At 40.5% G+C, this 17,347-nt stretch overlaps 1 protein-coding gene across 2 annotated transcripts in view; it reads left to right on the forward strand.

Annotated features, from left to right (window-relative positions):
- The window catches only part of me1 (malic enzyme 1, NADP(+)-dependent, cytosolic), an 88,431-nt gene that overhangs the window by 35,365 nt on the left and 35,719 nt on the right, over positions 1-17,347 (forward strand). For both annotated transcript variants that reach the window (XM_071469608.1, XM_071469609.1), the window contains one exon: positions 929-1,078. In XM_071469608.1, the coding sequence (XP_071325709.1) occupies positions 929-1,078 (150 nt within the window). The remainder of the gene's footprint in view (positions 1-928; positions 1,079-17,347) is intronic.

Here is a 17,347-nt window from a genome sequence, read left to right on the forward strand (position 1 = left end):
TGTAGTAGTTCACACGAAACTAAAGCACTGAATTTTAAATAAAAACCAAAGAAAAAACAAAAAAAGATCAACTTGCAGGTTTTTTCATAGCTTTCAGCCACAACTCATGGATTTCCTCAGCTAAAGAGGTTCAGTTGTCATGGAGATAGGATAGGATCTCCATGACAACTCAGCAAACTCTTATCCGACCAAGAGATTGACATGCAGTGTTGGAAAAAGCTAGTAAGTGGCTAGTGTTTGGAGCTCAAGTTAAGACATACATGTAGTCTAGTATTTAGCTATACTTCATTCTATATGACAAATATTCACTCAGTGGAAAAGTTCATTTCACCTCTGTATTGTCTGGCATACACAAACCTTTCATATGATAAATTACATGTGGCAGAAGCTACTTTGGCTCACCAATATGAAAACAGTTTTCTTCAAGAGCAGCTGTCACCACCTTGTATTGTGCAGCTGCCGTGGCCTAACCTGTAGCAGAGAGGGGGTGCATGCTTCTCAGCCCTCAACAAGAGGCACCTTGTGCTCTTGGCCTTATGGAAACTTCTCTGATTAGGAATAGAGCCCTTTCTGGTGCGCTCCTCTTAATTTGGGTCATATGCAAACCTTTAGTTCTCAGTCAGTCTACCATCAGAACAAAGCACCTGTGTAGGCTATCTGAGGGCCTGAATTTTAGAGAGTGTATTTTTCCAATCATCATAAGAAAAATATCTATTATTTAATATTTACGTGGGATTGGTCTCATACTAAAAACCTTAACCTTTTCCACCCAGTTCCTCCAATCTCTCTGGTACATTTCACTCACAAACACACAGGATTTAACATCTGACTTTAATAAAGCCTTCCTCAGTTCAGCAGGTATGAGTCTTCAAGATGTTAAAGATTAACATGCAATGTTTTCCTACCTGCTCCTCCCTGTCGTTCCCAGATATGTGTTCCTGATGGGGCTCCAGGATCGCAGCGAGAAGCTTTTCTACCGGGTGCTAATGTCAGACATCGAAAGGTTTATGCCCATCATTTACACCCCCACTGTAGGCCTGGCCTGCCAGCAATACGGCCTGATATTTAGAAGACCGAGGTGAGTCACTCTCTTAACATTCTTCTCCCTCTTGAACTGTGAAACAATTTATTCCCGAGCAAATGAACTTAATTTGTGTAAAGATGTTTTTCAGCTTATTTCTCACTGCTGTGAACAGGAAGTGGGTGATGCTATTTTCTCTCTCTGCTCCCACCCACTTAGTCCTTCACCACTCAGTTATTAAGTGTTTTATGGTATTGGCTGTTTTGTTGTTTTTGTTGCAGCATTGTGTATAAGCCAGCATTTTCTTTAACTCTTGGTTGTGTGGCACCACTATTCCACTGCTACTACACTGTACACTGGCAAAAACGTCCTGGTCACAGGTTTATGGCATACAGTACATTCAGAAAGTATTCTGACCCCTTCACTTTTTTTCACATTTTGTTAAGTTGCAGCCTTATGCTAAAATCGTTTAAATTCATTTTTTCCCTCTTCAATCTACACTCAGTAAACCATAATGACAAAGAAAAACAGAATTGTGGAAAGTTTAGCAAATTTATGAAAAAAGAAAAACTGAGCATAAGTAAATACTGGCACATCACACACTACAGGATATTATTAAGATCATCCTCTTGGGGGGAAGCAATCAGGGAGTAATGCACCACCTCACATGGTTTGTGATCACATGGGGGATGTAAACACCATGGAGACTGTGGTGTAATGACTTGTTGTTACGTTAATAAAACTTGCAGTGAGAAAAAGCAAAAGCAGAAGGCTAAACAAGTCTGGATGAGAAAATTGTTGGAGTGAAGTGGTCAACCCGGGTTTCTTTAGTGAGAACTGGAGGTGAGATTTGTACTGTCACTTTCAATATTTGTCAACAGTAGTACGTTAACATTAGCCTCAAGAGCTTTATTAGGAACACCATACTAACACTAGGTAGAGCCTCCTTTTGCTCAAAACAGCCTAAAGTCTTTTTGACATGGATTCCTCAACGCTCCATGTTGACATGATTGCATCACATAAACGCTGCAGATCTGTCAGCTGCACATTTAGGCTACAAATCTCCTGTTGTATCACATCCCAGAGGTTTTCTGTTGGATTCAGATCTGGTGACTGGTGACTGGTGACAGTGATCTGACTGTCACATTCATTGCCACCAGTTTGAGACGATTTTTGCTTTGTGAAATGGTGTGTTGTCATACTGAAAGTAGCCGTTAGAAGATGGTAAACTGTGGGTAATAAAGGGGCGCACCAGTCAGCAACAGCACTCAGACTGTGGTATTTATCGGTATTAATGTATGTATGTATTAATGAATGTGCCAAGAAAACATTCCCCACACTTTTACACCACCACCGGCCTGTGCTGTTGACATAAGGCCGGTTGGATCCATGGATTCATGTTGTTGATGAGGCGTCAGTATGATTAGATTGTCTCTGTAAAGATTTCAAAATAATTTCTTTTCTTAAAGCAGAAGCACTTTGAGTTTGATAAATGATTGCATGATCCAAAAAGTGAAATCCAAACAGAGTGTATTTTAAAGAATTATTTGAAAAGCTTTTTTAATCCAAAACAAATACAGAACCTGACAACATGGAAAGCTTTGAAATTATTAATCTGGCTTCGACCACGCATGAGGATTACACCTTCCTAAACAAAGACATCACCCCGGAGGAGCTAAAAGAAACAATTAAAACTCCAAAACCTCAGGCCTTGACGGGCTCCCTTGTGACCTGTACAAATATTTGTTGAAATAGTCACACCTTATATGATTGAAATGTTCCCTCGGGCCCTAAGAAATACACAAGCTTAATGCTTAACAAGGCTGTAATAACACTTATTCTGAACAAGAGCAAGGATCTGGATAAGGTTAGAGGATAAAGACCTATCTGTCTCTTTGATGTGGACCAGAAAATACTGGCTAAAGCAAATAGGCAAATACACTGAACAGGTTTATGAGGACACTATGCGTCTTTTTAATACGTTGCAATACGTACCATTCTAAGTTTGGCCTGAGTGATCTTGCTATTGTCTCTCTTGATGTCAAAAAAAGCATTTGACCAGGTAGAATGGTCCTATCTGTTTTGACTGCTGGATGAATTTAATTTAGGAGATAAATTTATTACCTGGGTGAAACCAAAATCCCAGAGCCTAAATATTGACTATTGAAATATTGTCTTCCCACTTCAGCCTTTTTAGCGGCACAAGAGAGGGCTGTCCCCTCCTGTTTGCAATGGCTATTAAGCATCTTGCAGAGTCAGTTCATACATTGCTTCTGTATCATACTTTGAAATCTTAATGATACTCATCTCAAGGTGAGATCTCAGTTTTAAACCCACAAAATAACACAAAGGGACCTATCTCACATCTGGCACAAAGCACAATGCAAGTGTCTTTGCTAATTTCAGACCGATACAGTGGTCGTTTTCCTGTCCACCACCCACATACCCACATTCTTTAAATTGTGCCCATCTGAGCACCTGTGGGCATGTTTGTCTGAAAATGAGGTGTGGTCAGGCACATTACCATCAAGGCAGCAGAAAGCGATTGTGCACCTGACAAGCAAACAGCTGGCCTGAAGTCAATAATGCAGTTTTTTTTAACTGTAATTTAAGGGCACATTATCAATGACTAATAGGCATCAATATAGAGGGCACAACCTGCATACACTCTGTTACGTACAAGCAGAGTGCGCTGAAAATGAGCTTCAGATGTTTGGACAAGTCAAGTGGAACATTACAAGCCCTCAGAAGGTCGGGGTGTCCTTTGTGGCCTGCTGTGTGTTGCCAGCCAGGTCCAACCCTTTCCCATTCAGACTGCGAAGGTCAGAAAATAACCATAATGTCTCTAACCCATTTTAAACTAATGCTTTGAGACTGAAAAAGTTCCACATTTACACGGGCTAATTTCATCTGTCGGCATATTGATTATCCCATTACCCAGACATCTGTTCTTTCACTGTCAATAAATGGATTCAGTTTGTTTGTGCCACTGCAGTCATGGTGGTATTCCTAAAAAGCATAACATGTACTGTATATCAGGTAGTGGGTTCATCTACATGTGAAAAACGTGTGTTAGCTATAGGTTTTTTTTTATTTCGCAGGCAGGAATTTTCTGAACTTTTCTGGGTATTGTTTGACCTGAGGCTCCATTAACTGGTAAACCTAAAGACCTTGTTCTTCTTCAAGCATGTCTGCAAAAGCCAGAAATTATAAAATGATTTGATGTTTTCTGACAAAACCAAAAGCCCAAGGACTCTTAAAGCATGTATATGTTATGTTATTGGAGCGGGTCTTTCATGTTATAAAATCCAAACCAAATTTGGAGGTTGCGGTAGCCCGTGCAGCTGGAGTTTGGTTAGACAATTCAGCTCGTGGCAAACCTCTAGGAGCTGTTGAAATCAGCTCAGGGTTCACCTTGAGTGGCTCTGGCTCTGCTTTTAGCAGACAGACGTTCATTGGTTTCCTCTCCTCATCTACTGTAAACACACTTCCACTCTCTCACACACACACACGCACACATCTCTCTGCTAGTGTCTGTTTTCCCTCAGATCGGTTCATCAGGTCCAAGTCTCTCATTATCTGATAGGAACACTCCCTAAGCAGTTCCTAATAGATATTGAATTGATAGGCTTTCTCTCTCAGTGCTGCATTCAGGGCCACGTTCTGTTGTACTTGGCCCTGCCTCCCTGCATTTACACGTACTCAGGTGGTTACGTTGGGTTTGTTTTTACTCTAATGAGAGTGATAGGAGGAAGACCACCCAGGCCAACTGTTCTTCTTGGGCATTTAAGCTCACTTACTGCTGTTAACTACAATCATATAAACTATAGGATAGATATAATTCACTAATCTACACACCAGTGGTGACCTATTGCTGGTAGCCAGAAGCAGCAAGCCAGGAGGATTTTTAACCTGATACACTGTGGTAAAAATTCATACCACATGGCTCTGGTCATTTTTTTGAAGTGATATCAGAGAAATATGTCAGTCCTAGTTTCATAAGGATGCTGGGAGTAGCTATAGAGGTTCACTGAGTATGTTCCTCTATTGTGCATCTCTTCTCTAGAAGTGCCAGAATTTGTCAAACACTTTATTCAGTGTTGGCTTAATTTATATTACCACTATGGATGTGATTAGCTGTGAAACCCCAGTTTTCCTAACTATGTCCAAGCATTTTATTATAAATGCCTGCCTTGGGTACATTTAAAATACTTTAAAACCAAGTTCTCCCATGCACATAACTTTTTTACCCAACAGCTCCCTGCTTCCCCCATCCCTGCGCAACTATGTGGAAAATATTCCTAGTATGCTTCCCTTCCTCTCACACTGAGCTGACTGGAGGAGTCATTTTATACACTCCCTCACTCTCACAGCACACTGAGCCAGTTCCTGCCGCCAGAGCCCCCAGGTTTGGGAGTTGAGCCTCTAAGAAATGTGCATCGGGGGGCAGTTAACAGAATACACCGGGGACAGCTGACTGTTTTCAGCCAGGGAAAAGGGCCTGAGAGAAGGGATGTAACATTATCCATGATACCTATGAGTCTGCATTTGCTGCATTTCTGTGTTTTAGCCATGCTAGCAGCATAGCTCCAGTGATGGAAATGTTGGTTAGTCTGTCAGCCTCTTTGGTTCAGACTGAAATATCTCAACAACCAGTATGACATTTTTGTTTTTTAATGAGGTGTCCAGACAACTATTAGATGGTTAGTCATAAGTACAGGTACTTATGGTACCCAGAGGATGAATCCCAATTACAAATCCCCAGATCTTTCTCTAGCACCAAGAGCAGGTCAAGGATAGATTTTCAGTTATCCAGTGGAACATCTCAGCTGAATAGATTTGCACAAAATTGTGTAGATATATTCATGGTTCCCAGACAATGCAATGTTATGACTTAGTTTTGAGAATATGAGTGAAATACCTTGCTAAACATAGGATGTATTGCCATGAAATTTGGTACAACATCCATGTCAACTGTCAGGATGAACGGTAACAACCATCTTCAGATCAAAATTTCAGTTTGTCTACTATTGGCCATTGGTTTACAACTAATCACCTGTCACAATATTGACATATTCCCATCAGCCTCAGCTGTACTTTGTGTGTAATGCTTATTAGCCAATGTTAGCGCGCTAACATTGTAAACTAAGATAAACATGCTGAACATACCTGCTAATCCTCAGCATTATCATTGAGAGCATTTTAGCATGCTGACATTTTAGCACTTAAGCACGACTAAGAACAGCCGTGCAGAGCCTCCTGTGTAGCTGTAGACTCTTAGGCGTCTTTAATAGCATAGTCAATGTGAGCATGTTAGCATGATGCTGTTCAGTCCAAAGCACTACTACACCTAAATACAGCCTCACACCCCTAGTCTGGCTGTAAACTCTTCATGTGGTTTCATATAATCTTGAAGGATCAGGACATGTCTCTAATCTTGGCTGCGTGTGTCTTGAGTGTAAAATATTATTCTGTTTTTATCTAAATCTAATGCACAGGGCATTTTACTCATTATCATCCACCAGAAATGCCTGTAATGGATTACTGATGCCACTTTCCGTGTGTGTGTGTGTGTGTGTGTGTGTGTGTGTGTGTGCATGCGTGTCTTCCAGCAGGACCACCATAGCAGCAGATTAGGTCTCTAATCGCTGGCTCTCAGGTATAAAGACTTTCTGTGTGAAAGCAGCAGCCTCTCTTTGTCTTGCCTGACTTTACCAGTTAATCTGCCTCATGGAGACTAAACACTCCAACACCAGGCTCTGTACCTGAGGGGAAAGGTCAAGCTCCATTAAGTGTCAAAACACGGCCGATTCACTGATCTTTAGATGGGGCAGACGCAGGAAGCAGAGCTGGAGAAAGGAACACATTCACATCATCAGAAGATTAGTGGACATGCTTACTTTTATTGGTTTGTAAGCTCATGAGCGGACACAGTGTTTAAGCAGAGAACGTTTGTCTGTCTTCATCACACAAAGTTTGTTTCTGTTTTCACCATAAATGCGGGTTGTGTACTTTGTTTGACAGCTGAAAGTGCTCAGATGTGATAAATGATAATGTTTTGTAGCAGAAAAACGATCCAGAGTATTGCATGAAAATAATTATGTTTAGTTCAGTCTTTTCCAGTGTCACTGTGAACTCTGTGGTGCACTGCTACAGAGTGTCTAAATAAACTTGTAACAGGCCCTTTTAAAGTAAGAGACTGCCTATTCAAGGGGATCTTACGATAAATGACATGAACCAATCCATCTTACTGATGGAGACAGATGATCATTGGTTGCCCATTAGTGGATTCCTGGTTAAGGGTCGAGGGTCAGTAGCTCTGTTCTACTACAGCTGTCTGTCAGGAGCTGGAAAATAAGACAGAGGCATTCTTAAACTCCCCAGAGAGGGTTTGGTTGAAGACCAGGTGCTTTCTTTTTCTACTGCCACTCCTACTGTAAAAATCTGACATATATTTGTTAGATATGCAATACAAATTTCATTTTGTTTCATTTTTTGACTGTAACTGAGATTTTCATTTATTCTTGCACAACCAATCAAAATTTCACAAGCAAAGTTTCTACTTTGTGATTAGTCTGTATGAGATTTGCCATAATTCGCAATGAGATTCCTATACAGGAAGTAGCATCAAGCAGACAATCTTTAAACAGCTGTCAATCTTTAAACAAATTGTTTATTACTTGCAATTGTGCAAGTTGTTTTTCTGCTGGTACGTTCTTATGGGTTCAATTGTTGTTATGATGATGAATGTCCAGTATACCTGCTGACCTATGGGTCATATGGGTCATATCACAGGGTAGGGACAAGTGATCTACTGTATACAGATGTTTAAGTTTGAGGACTCTTAAATACAGTGTCCAGCTGTTTTAGGAAATTACTGAGCCTTTTTGAAACTAAACTAAACAGAACAGCTGCCGCATTTTTTTCAAACAGAGAATAGCTTGTTGAATAACATGTTCATCTACTCATAATCAGGAGGGACTTATATTGATTTTTAGTGAAAGAGAACACCTACAAAATAACTGTTTGCATTGATGATGCCCCCAACCCAAGCAAATGCTTACTGAGCCTTATTAGACCACATAGAGCTTAGACCAATGTATGGATGGGCTGATTCATACCAAAAATGACTGTACTTGTCAATAATGACCTAGTATTACATCATATCAGTACAGTGTATACACCAGACTGTGATATGTCTGTGTGAGGTTGATTGTTATGAAACCACACTGAAGTGCTGTTTGATTCAGTATCAGCTCATTAAAGTAATCTGAATACAGCTGTATTTGAGTCTTGAGATGCTGGTTGGGATGAGGAGGGAGGAGGTTATAAAGGCCTAATGAAAGGCATCAGCTGAAGCTGCCTGAGCCACCTCTGAAGTGGCACGTGCTGGATGATGAAGCGTTCCAACCTTCCAGATTAGTGGCTTTTTGGCTGTGATCTCACACCATTCAAGCCCACACACAGTGTTATACTGTGTTTGTGTGAGAGAAACTCCGTCATTTGGATTGATGAGCATCCAGGGCAAGAAGAAAATACCCTTCCCTTCTGGGGCATTAATCCATACATGGTTATTGAACCATGATGACCTGCTTAAAACTGAATAATAAATAGCTACTCATTCCACATAAGTTGAGTCCAGAGAGAATTTGTCCCTGATTTTGACTGATTGCATGACTTTTACTGATGTATTTGTTTACCACAGTTTTACTCTTTGGTAGACCATGAGAGAAGCTCAGAATATGCTTTGGTTGAATGGGAGAAGTAATGGAGATGTGGGGAGGAGAGAAATGGTTTGGAATTACACTGACCTCATGAGGAACGTGGCAAACATTTGGGATTAATTCCACCCTGGACTTCGAAGACCTTGTGCAAAAATACAGAGCTCATGTCCGAGGAAGTTTTCGAGCCAGTGAAAACAAAGAAAGTGTAGGGCACATTAGACTGTAACTCCACTTTTCCTGCACTATCCCTTAGTATAATAAATGAATGTATCAGTGAATACCCAAGTTAAATCCAGAGCAGTGTTACGATTTACTGTGTAAACATGGAAAGTAATTTAAACTAAATATGTTTCCAATAACTGTCTACTCAACTAAGGCTACCTGGCTGAATTGTCTGTGACCTATACAGTACTGGAGATCATTGCTCAATCAAATAGCCATAACTTTCCAGTGAGAGCACAGGAGCTTGCCCAGGGAGAAGGGAGTTGGATTTGGCTCTTTGTTTCATTGTGTCTCTAAGAAACAACCATGGAATCATTACAAACATATGCATTTAGGTTTTGGTTGAGCTAAAGGGTGTCAGCCTAAAAGCCTGCCTGGTTCTCACTATCTCACCTCACCTGCTGGTCTAGATCCAGTCTGGGTTTGTTAACAACTGGCTGTCAGATACAGGATTCATCAACTGACCTGCTGTCACTCAGGTTTAGATTTTAAATTTGTTATAAACATTACACAGACCTTAGGAATGCCAAACTTGGCACAGTAAAGAACAGACAAGCAGCTGTTATGTCTGCTTTCACTGTTTACCTTGTACAAGCTAACAAAAATTAGCCTAGTGATGCCTTTGGCTATGTCCATTGGTTATGTGGGCCTCGCCATGCAGGTCATAGAGGTTTGTCAGGAGTCTTTTGCCAGTGCTCTGCCTGCCAGCTCACAGCCAATCAGATTTGCCCGCTGATACACCCGTTCAGAATGACACGAAAAGGAACATTTATAATATTTCCCTAAAGATCTGTTTTTGTAATGTGATTTCACTTTGACTTTACCGGAGCTGCTGAACGATGCATTAATAAAAGGCTCTCCATTCGTACCAGGGATTAAATTATAGAGTACAGTTCTTTTTGGATGCAGTCCCAACAGCATCACCGCTGGTCAAATTTTGGTGTGTAGTAGTAATATTTCACCAGCCCGCACTGGAAAATACGACTTGCTGTCCATGCAGTGGAGCTTATCTGATGCTCTGGGTGAGTCACACTCAGCCTGGTTTGTAGTTTTAAAGAAAACTCTGAGGTGTCTGAGCAGCATGCGGCAGAAAATTCATTCAGCACGTGTCACACAGATTGGCAACAAGTGTAGGTACTCTCAAATGGCTTGACATAAGAGAAGAAATTGGCATTTGGTTCAAAAGAGTTGGGTATATAAGGATATTCAGCCTAAACATAAAACGAAACATCTGTCAAAGCTTCTCCCACAATAATAATCTGAACTAGTATGGATGTAGCTTTGATCTCCTGGCCTTGTGGTACAGCTATAAAACTTACAAGTGGGAGAAGTGGGTGAGTTTAATATGATGCCTTATGGAATAACCCTTATATTTACAAATGTTGGCCACTTCCATTACTTTGAACTTATATGCTCAGTATGTTTTAATGATGTTATCTTTTCCTCACCATTACTGCTGCCAGGGCCCTATAAATTGACAAAGAGCCTGCAAATTGGAATAAAGCTACATCATTTCTTTATTATACCAGGTGACACATCAGATGTTGGAGGGCTGCCAGTGCCTCAGCAGAGTCATTTCACCACCAACCTGCTCTGGCCTCATTCCCGTGTGGCTTGTAGCAGCCAGGGGGATATGTATGATGTAATACAGTGCATGTATGCATATGTATGTGTATGGGATAACTGGAGAGTCACAAACACTTTCAGAGGTTGCATTCGGGCCAAGGGTTGGACAGATTTCTGGCCACACACTGGATTTTTCAAGCAATGTTGTTCCTCACTGACAGGCTTCCCAGTTGCCTCTTCCACACGCAGGTACACAGAGAGGAGTCTGGACGTCAGTGGTTACTGAAGATATGAGTCTGAAGGCCAAAGTAACCATGACTTTGGACAAACTGCTTTTCTGCCACAACAGTTCCCACAGGGATTCCCTCATACTTACAAGAATCTTGTGCATGAAAGCTAAAGATAAAAATAGAGTCAAACGGCATGCAATTAATATGTAAGTGCCAAATGTGAACAGATTAATGTTGTCATCTCAGATATGATGAAGTGTCCACATAGAAACCACTACCATAGAGCATGGAAAAGTGCCTCACTGGTTTGTTGAATCCAGCTTTGTTTCCCTCTGGAATGAGTGGAAACTCCAAACCAAAATTTCCCTGATTCACAGTCCAACCTTATTGGCACTTTGTCATCTACAATCTCTGGTGTTTTCTTTCCCTTTTGAGTTGAGTGTAAAACTCACATTATGGCCTTAATGTGAAACATTGTGAAAAGTGCAACATCAAGCCCATCAGATGCAAACATCTGCCGCCATGTAATGTCAGTAATGACCTGATGAAGCTGTTTGGACTGTGTGGACTTGTGAAGACAATGGAGCTTGACAGTTTGTGGTCAATGAGCCCAGCTGCCCATCTGATTCAGTAAAAGGCCTGTTTTTCCAGGTGTGGCACTCGAAGCTTCAGCTCCACATGCAACTGTTTTTTTTTTTCTGTGTTACCAAGAATTACCGTGGGAATGTGGGAGCCAAACAGAGAATGATATATGATTGGATTTATTTTTTTATTGCTCTTTTTGCATCTCTGTATTATATACACTGTTTGTTTTTAAAGCACTTAGATCAGCTTATGTGGTTTTACTCCTCTCTGCCAAGTCCCTGAACAATACAGTTAAAAGCAGACATAACAATTCTTATACAAAAATGTCGATCTTTCACTGTTCTGCTTTAAAACAGTATCCCACAGATTTAGCAGTGTGCTTCACTGCTGTAGCTAGGAGGGGGTTAGCTTAGCTTGGCATAAAGGCTGCGAGCAGGGGAAAACTGACTCTGTCCAATTAAAGGTAAAGAAAGTAAACAAATATATCCAACTATTCAAGTAGGTCTTTTAACCATAACAGCAAAGGTTTCCTGACATTAACCAAATAGTATTTTTTTGAATCCAAACTATAACATTTTTTAGTTTAACAAAGTCCATTTTGTGCCTAAGTGTAGCCTGGCCTCAACCAAAGGGATGGTTGCTTATATGGGAAGTGAAAGGAGGTTGACAAATGACTTTTAGTTTGAATGACTCATTTTGGGGAAAAAAGTCATTAACTCAGTTCACAGTGATATGATTTTACCATTCATTATGCTTGGAAGACCAGTAAAACTCTAAAACTGGGTCAGCCTCATGTTGATATGGGACACTCCTCACTGCTGATAAGAAGTAAGTCAACAAAACACACATTAATCACCATCCAAAGACACCATTTCTACATTTGCCCTTAGATATGACCATAGATCTTTCAATAGTATGAGATCTGCAGTATCTGGCACTAATATCTGCTTCTTATTTTTCAGTTTAAAACTGCCCTCTGTGTAGTTAATGGATGTGTTGAGAAAACACTGAAAGGTCATTTGTCTTTGTTTTGACAGCTCCATCAGCTCTCAGCTCAGCTTTGGCTGTGAACACTTGTAGTCCCATCATGCTTTTGGCCTGAGGTTAGAAACTGAAAATTTGAAGGTATCCATCTGCACTCACTCCATGGTGTGTGAGTGGTGGAATCAAACAAAAGGCTCCAAACACTTTCCACTGCTACAGCATAACATCACATAAGACATGCAATATTAGATAGAATAGATTTAGGTATTATGTTCAAGTTAGCAAAGACAGGCAGGCTGCTGTTTCAAACCTATAAAATGAGTCTGTCCAAACTTCAGTGTGGCCATCAATTAGAGTGAAGGTATTGAAATCAACATTAAAACTTCTCACCAACTTAATCTTGTAAATGTTGGTAAATTTGGTTAATACTTATCCCAATGTGCGTATTCATGAAGTGTCTCCTTGAAAAAATAACACATCATGTTCAGTCTCTGTGCCTCTGCTCTGTCCAACTAACGTTAGTCCACGTTCACTCAAATCGAAGCATGTGATATGGATGACATGAGCGCAGCACTGAGCCTCAGGCGACGTCCACACAGATATGTTTTAGTTTTAACACATCACCTTTGTTACATTTACATCTGGCATCCACTCTACTCAGGAGTTTTCAAGCCCCTAAAACAGGGACTTTTGGAAACGCTGCTAACCCCGTTGTAGTCTAAAAACCACAGGGTTACGTTGTAGTCTTGACAGGGACCTTTGGAAACAATGACGCAGTCTCGCTTTCTGATGGGTCTTATCAGTCCTGACTACCAGGCAGTTCTGAATGCACCATGGCAACCAAAGGTAACACCACTAATTTGTTTAATCACTTGGAGCACAATGACATTGTCGAATATGAAGAGTGCATGAAGAGAGAGGCTCATAATTGCTAAACTAATCATTCATTAATCATAATCAAGGTAAAAGTTTAAAATAATTGTGACATTGATTTGATGTCAAATCGCCTAGCCTTGTGCTCAATGGTAAAACTCTCTGTGGAAATGCACACGCATGAGCCTCCCTTCATGGCCAGTTTTTGTCAGTTGCTCTGATGCTTATATTAGATTAACAGTAACATTAAATACTCTTAATATCAACACAGCATTAAATGTAAGTGGGAAATCAGTCCAACAGAATATATCTGCAGCCGGGCTTGATCTTACACCTGCTGGCTCTTCCAAACATGGGAAGACTGAAATCAGAGACAAGTAAGGAGATGATTCAATCTACCAAAAATGTTACAAACCACTGCTATTAACAGTATATTAATGAAAGTGTACTTCATACTTGCAGTTCACACGGAATGGATGATATGTACATATTGTTGTTGGAGGTCTGTGGGGTCTGTGATACTGATTTATATGTGTGTATATATGTATGTATGCATATATCTTTGCATGTGTATATAGCCATTTTATTAATGAAATCATAAGTAAATGAAGAAGTTAGGATGTGTCTTGTGACTTGAACCCTACTGAATTTTCAATTGCATAATTGCTAATTCAATAACATTTCTATAGGAATCATACTGAGTGCTCAAATTCCACTGTGCAATGAGATGAAAATCTGACGTGGGCTCAGAAGTCAAGAGACAGTTTTTCAGTGTTTCATACATTAAATCACCGCAGCAAATCGGCTGCACAGTTTTCAGTTCCCTGCTAACTGAGAGGAATTTTACATATCTAAACACTGAAAAAAATCTTTGTGGAATCTCACAAAAGCCTGTTTGATCCCAGACATGGTGTTATTATTACATTATATATAAATATGCATGACAAATGCATGTTATATGTCGAGCATATTTTGGCACTGGAGTGCACTGGATTATAAAATCTTCCTGCTGTTTTATAGTTTTCATATTTCAACTTGTGACACTGTCTGAGGTCAGATGTTGTGCTTTTGTGTTATATAAAATGTTCTATAGAATAGAAATGATTGTTTGAGGATTCTGGATGTATAGCAGGGATTCAGTGTCTCTATGCAGGACAGGCCATTAATTAACACAATGAATCTGAGAATATTGACTCTCTGACCCTTTGGTTATTACGGATGATCTCACTGTGTGATGATTATTTTTTGTGGTGATGTAGACTAGCTTTCCAACACTCAGTCTGACCTCTACAGGAATGGGGTTTGACCCCAGGTGACTTTCCTTCTCAGCCGCCTTTGATGTGTTTTCATTATGTGAGACTTGACCTCTCCCCTGGCACCCTGAACATTCACTTTGATTTAGGTGTCAGCGTTACATCAGTCTCAGTTTCCTTGGTAGAGAGTTGCAAAATGTCACTTTCAGGGCCAACAGGGGGGTTAAATGCTAACAGGGCACATGTTCTTTTTGTGTGTAACAGAACTGCTCAAAAGCAAAAATTACACATGATGGATTATGCATAGAAAATTTCCTTTGTCACACAAATGGAGAACGTTTGAACTCATATCGATCACTTTATTTTTAATGGAATAGAATGAATTATTACATAAAAGTAACATTTACCCGATGTTGATAGTTGGTGTCTGGCACTGACCTCCTCACTTTCCATAAACAAGCACCAAGCTCAGCCCAGCAGGGAGTCGGTGTAACGATAATAACTTTCTAAGTCAGTGGTTACCAACTTTTTCCAACTCATGGCCCACTTGAAAAATCTCAAAAATGTTGGCGACCCACATCCAATACACCGGCGTCAAATAATGCGTTCTCAGAGCACTCTTTAATGAGAACGATGAAACATTCAGGATTGAAAGCAGATAACTTGTCAAATAACCTTCTGCCTCTTGACTCTTTCTTTTAATTCTTCCAGTTGTTTTCCATTTTGATGCTCCAGTTTTTGCCATGGATCTTTTAGCACACAGTCAGACTGAGATAGCAAACAAGTATATGATGTGGTCAGGTTTCAACAACATAAAGATTCCTATCATCTCAGTGATAAGTCTTTATACGAGAAATTAAAAACGCCTTCACCAAAATTGTACTCTTTTGCAAAAGATTTGTCGGCCTATTGCAATACCTTCACGGCCCACCAGTGGCCCCCACCCCACAGGTTAGGAACCATTATTCCAAGTCACGAATCCCTGGAAAAAATATATATTATATTTTTGATCTCGTCTCACCTGATGTGACCCATCAGGTGAAACATACAGCTGGTACTAAAAACATGTATTCCTTACTACTTATGAACTTTAAATTAATTGAAGACATTTTAACTATGAAAAAATTTCATTCAACAAAAAACAAATCAGACTTTAACACAGGATACTGCAGTTTGTTTCCAACCCTAAGTCGACATTACTTTTTTTAAAAGGATGACCACCATCTTCCCCTAATGGTGAGCATGTGTTTATTATTGTAACCATGACGATGAATTACACCTAACCTTAAATCTCCAGTGTGGAACTCTTGTTTCCCCCCTCTGGCAGTGAGAGTAAATACACAAACACGCCTCTCTAACAAGTAAAAGCCACACAGTGGTTATCCAGTCAAATGTGAGAGAGGGATTGGAAATGGAAGAGGCCCCATTCACCCTGTTTAGTGTACCATGTAAGTTAGTGTACCATCAAAATTATTTTGAGGCTGTTATTTTAAGGTAAATAGTTGCATAATGTTGATTTACACTTCTTTTTCTTTTTTTGATACTACAGTGGGGCCCAAAAGTCTGTTGGGAAAGTTGTCTCAGACTTTCTCAATGGGAAAGTCGTCTGTATATTGTAAAATATAATGGTTTTAACTTCTCACTTAGTGTCATTTACGACACATAACATCTCCTCTGCTATAATCCATGAAGAATTGGAAAAACTGAGAGCACTTCTCCATGTGTTTTATAGTGGACACTACACACACCCCCAAAATTGAATCCACATTTTCTGTAAATATCAGAGAGAAAACAATGGGCCATAAATCGCTGTCTTCCATGCTCCATCAGGGAGCTGTATGTCTGTTTTAAGTGAAAAGATGACCTATTCGAATTTTAGATAATATATACTGTCTGACCTGGTCTTGACCACTGTTGCGAACACAAGCCACCATTTGCAAATAAACATGCTAAAACTTCTAGTGGCATCGTTGTTTGCAGAGGCAAAGCCAATAGCTTTTGACTGTGACTTTGCATCCCACACGAAACGTCATTGGCATTCCCCAAATGTCAGGAAGTGTGTGAAAAGGCGAATGAATGGAAAACCTGGTTGCACATGGCTGAAACTCATCTAATAGCCAGCTGGGTTCATCAGGTCTGTGCCTCTGATTCCTTTAGCAGGGCCTTTGTGCTGGAATGAGCCCTTTCCTGCCGCTTGCCCCATGAGTTATGTAAGGTTGGCTGAGAAAGAAACTGGACTTCCAGAGGGGTTGTCTGGACACTTGACTGCCTCTCCTTCACCCAGACATCTACCGTAGACAACAGGCTTTGAAACCCCTTAACCTCACACTGTCTGGTTGCTATTTTCGTCACCTGCAGGTTGGCCTGTGTCAAAGATTCCATGTCTTTTTATGTTGTGCCTCAGCATGTTACCAAAAGTGATGAAAGGCCGATCAGATTGGCTGAAGTGTGTTCCTTTTGGCCCCCAATTCTCTAGAGTTTCCCTCTTCTCTAAGTCTGGAAAAGCTTCAGGAGGGAAGATTAGTTGTTGTGTGGAGGCCCGGGCTGATTTCAGTGGGCTGCAGTGGAATGAGGATGGGGGTGGGTTATGGTTTGCCAAGGCCAGGCGCTGGAACTGGTCCTCGCTTGTATAAAAAGAGAGCGTGATTCAGGCAACATGTTGAATATTTGTAATGTGATGGAATCCTGTCAAAGTCTGAGCGTGCCACAGAGGGTGGGAGGCAGAAGAAGAAGAAGAGTGCATTGTCTTTGGAGAGTCTTACTGTATGGAGAGAGGAGGGTGTGAAGGGAGAGGAAAGAGATGGGACTGGAAAGAGAATTCCTGCCCGTCACGTTTCATTTCCAAGTGATGAGAGCTCTGCGCTGAACAAAAATTACTGGGTACTGTTT

Source organism: Trachinotus anak, unplaced genomic scaffold (assembly GCF_046630095.1).
Source record: "Trachinotus anak isolate AG129_WGS33_773 ecotype Australia unplaced genomic scaffold, CSIRO_AGI_Tana_v1 ptg000032l, whole genome shotgun sequence".
Classification (NCBI taxonomy): domain Eukaryota; kingdom Metazoa; phylum Chordata; class Actinopteri; order Carangiformes; family Carangidae; genus Trachinotus; species Trachinotus anak.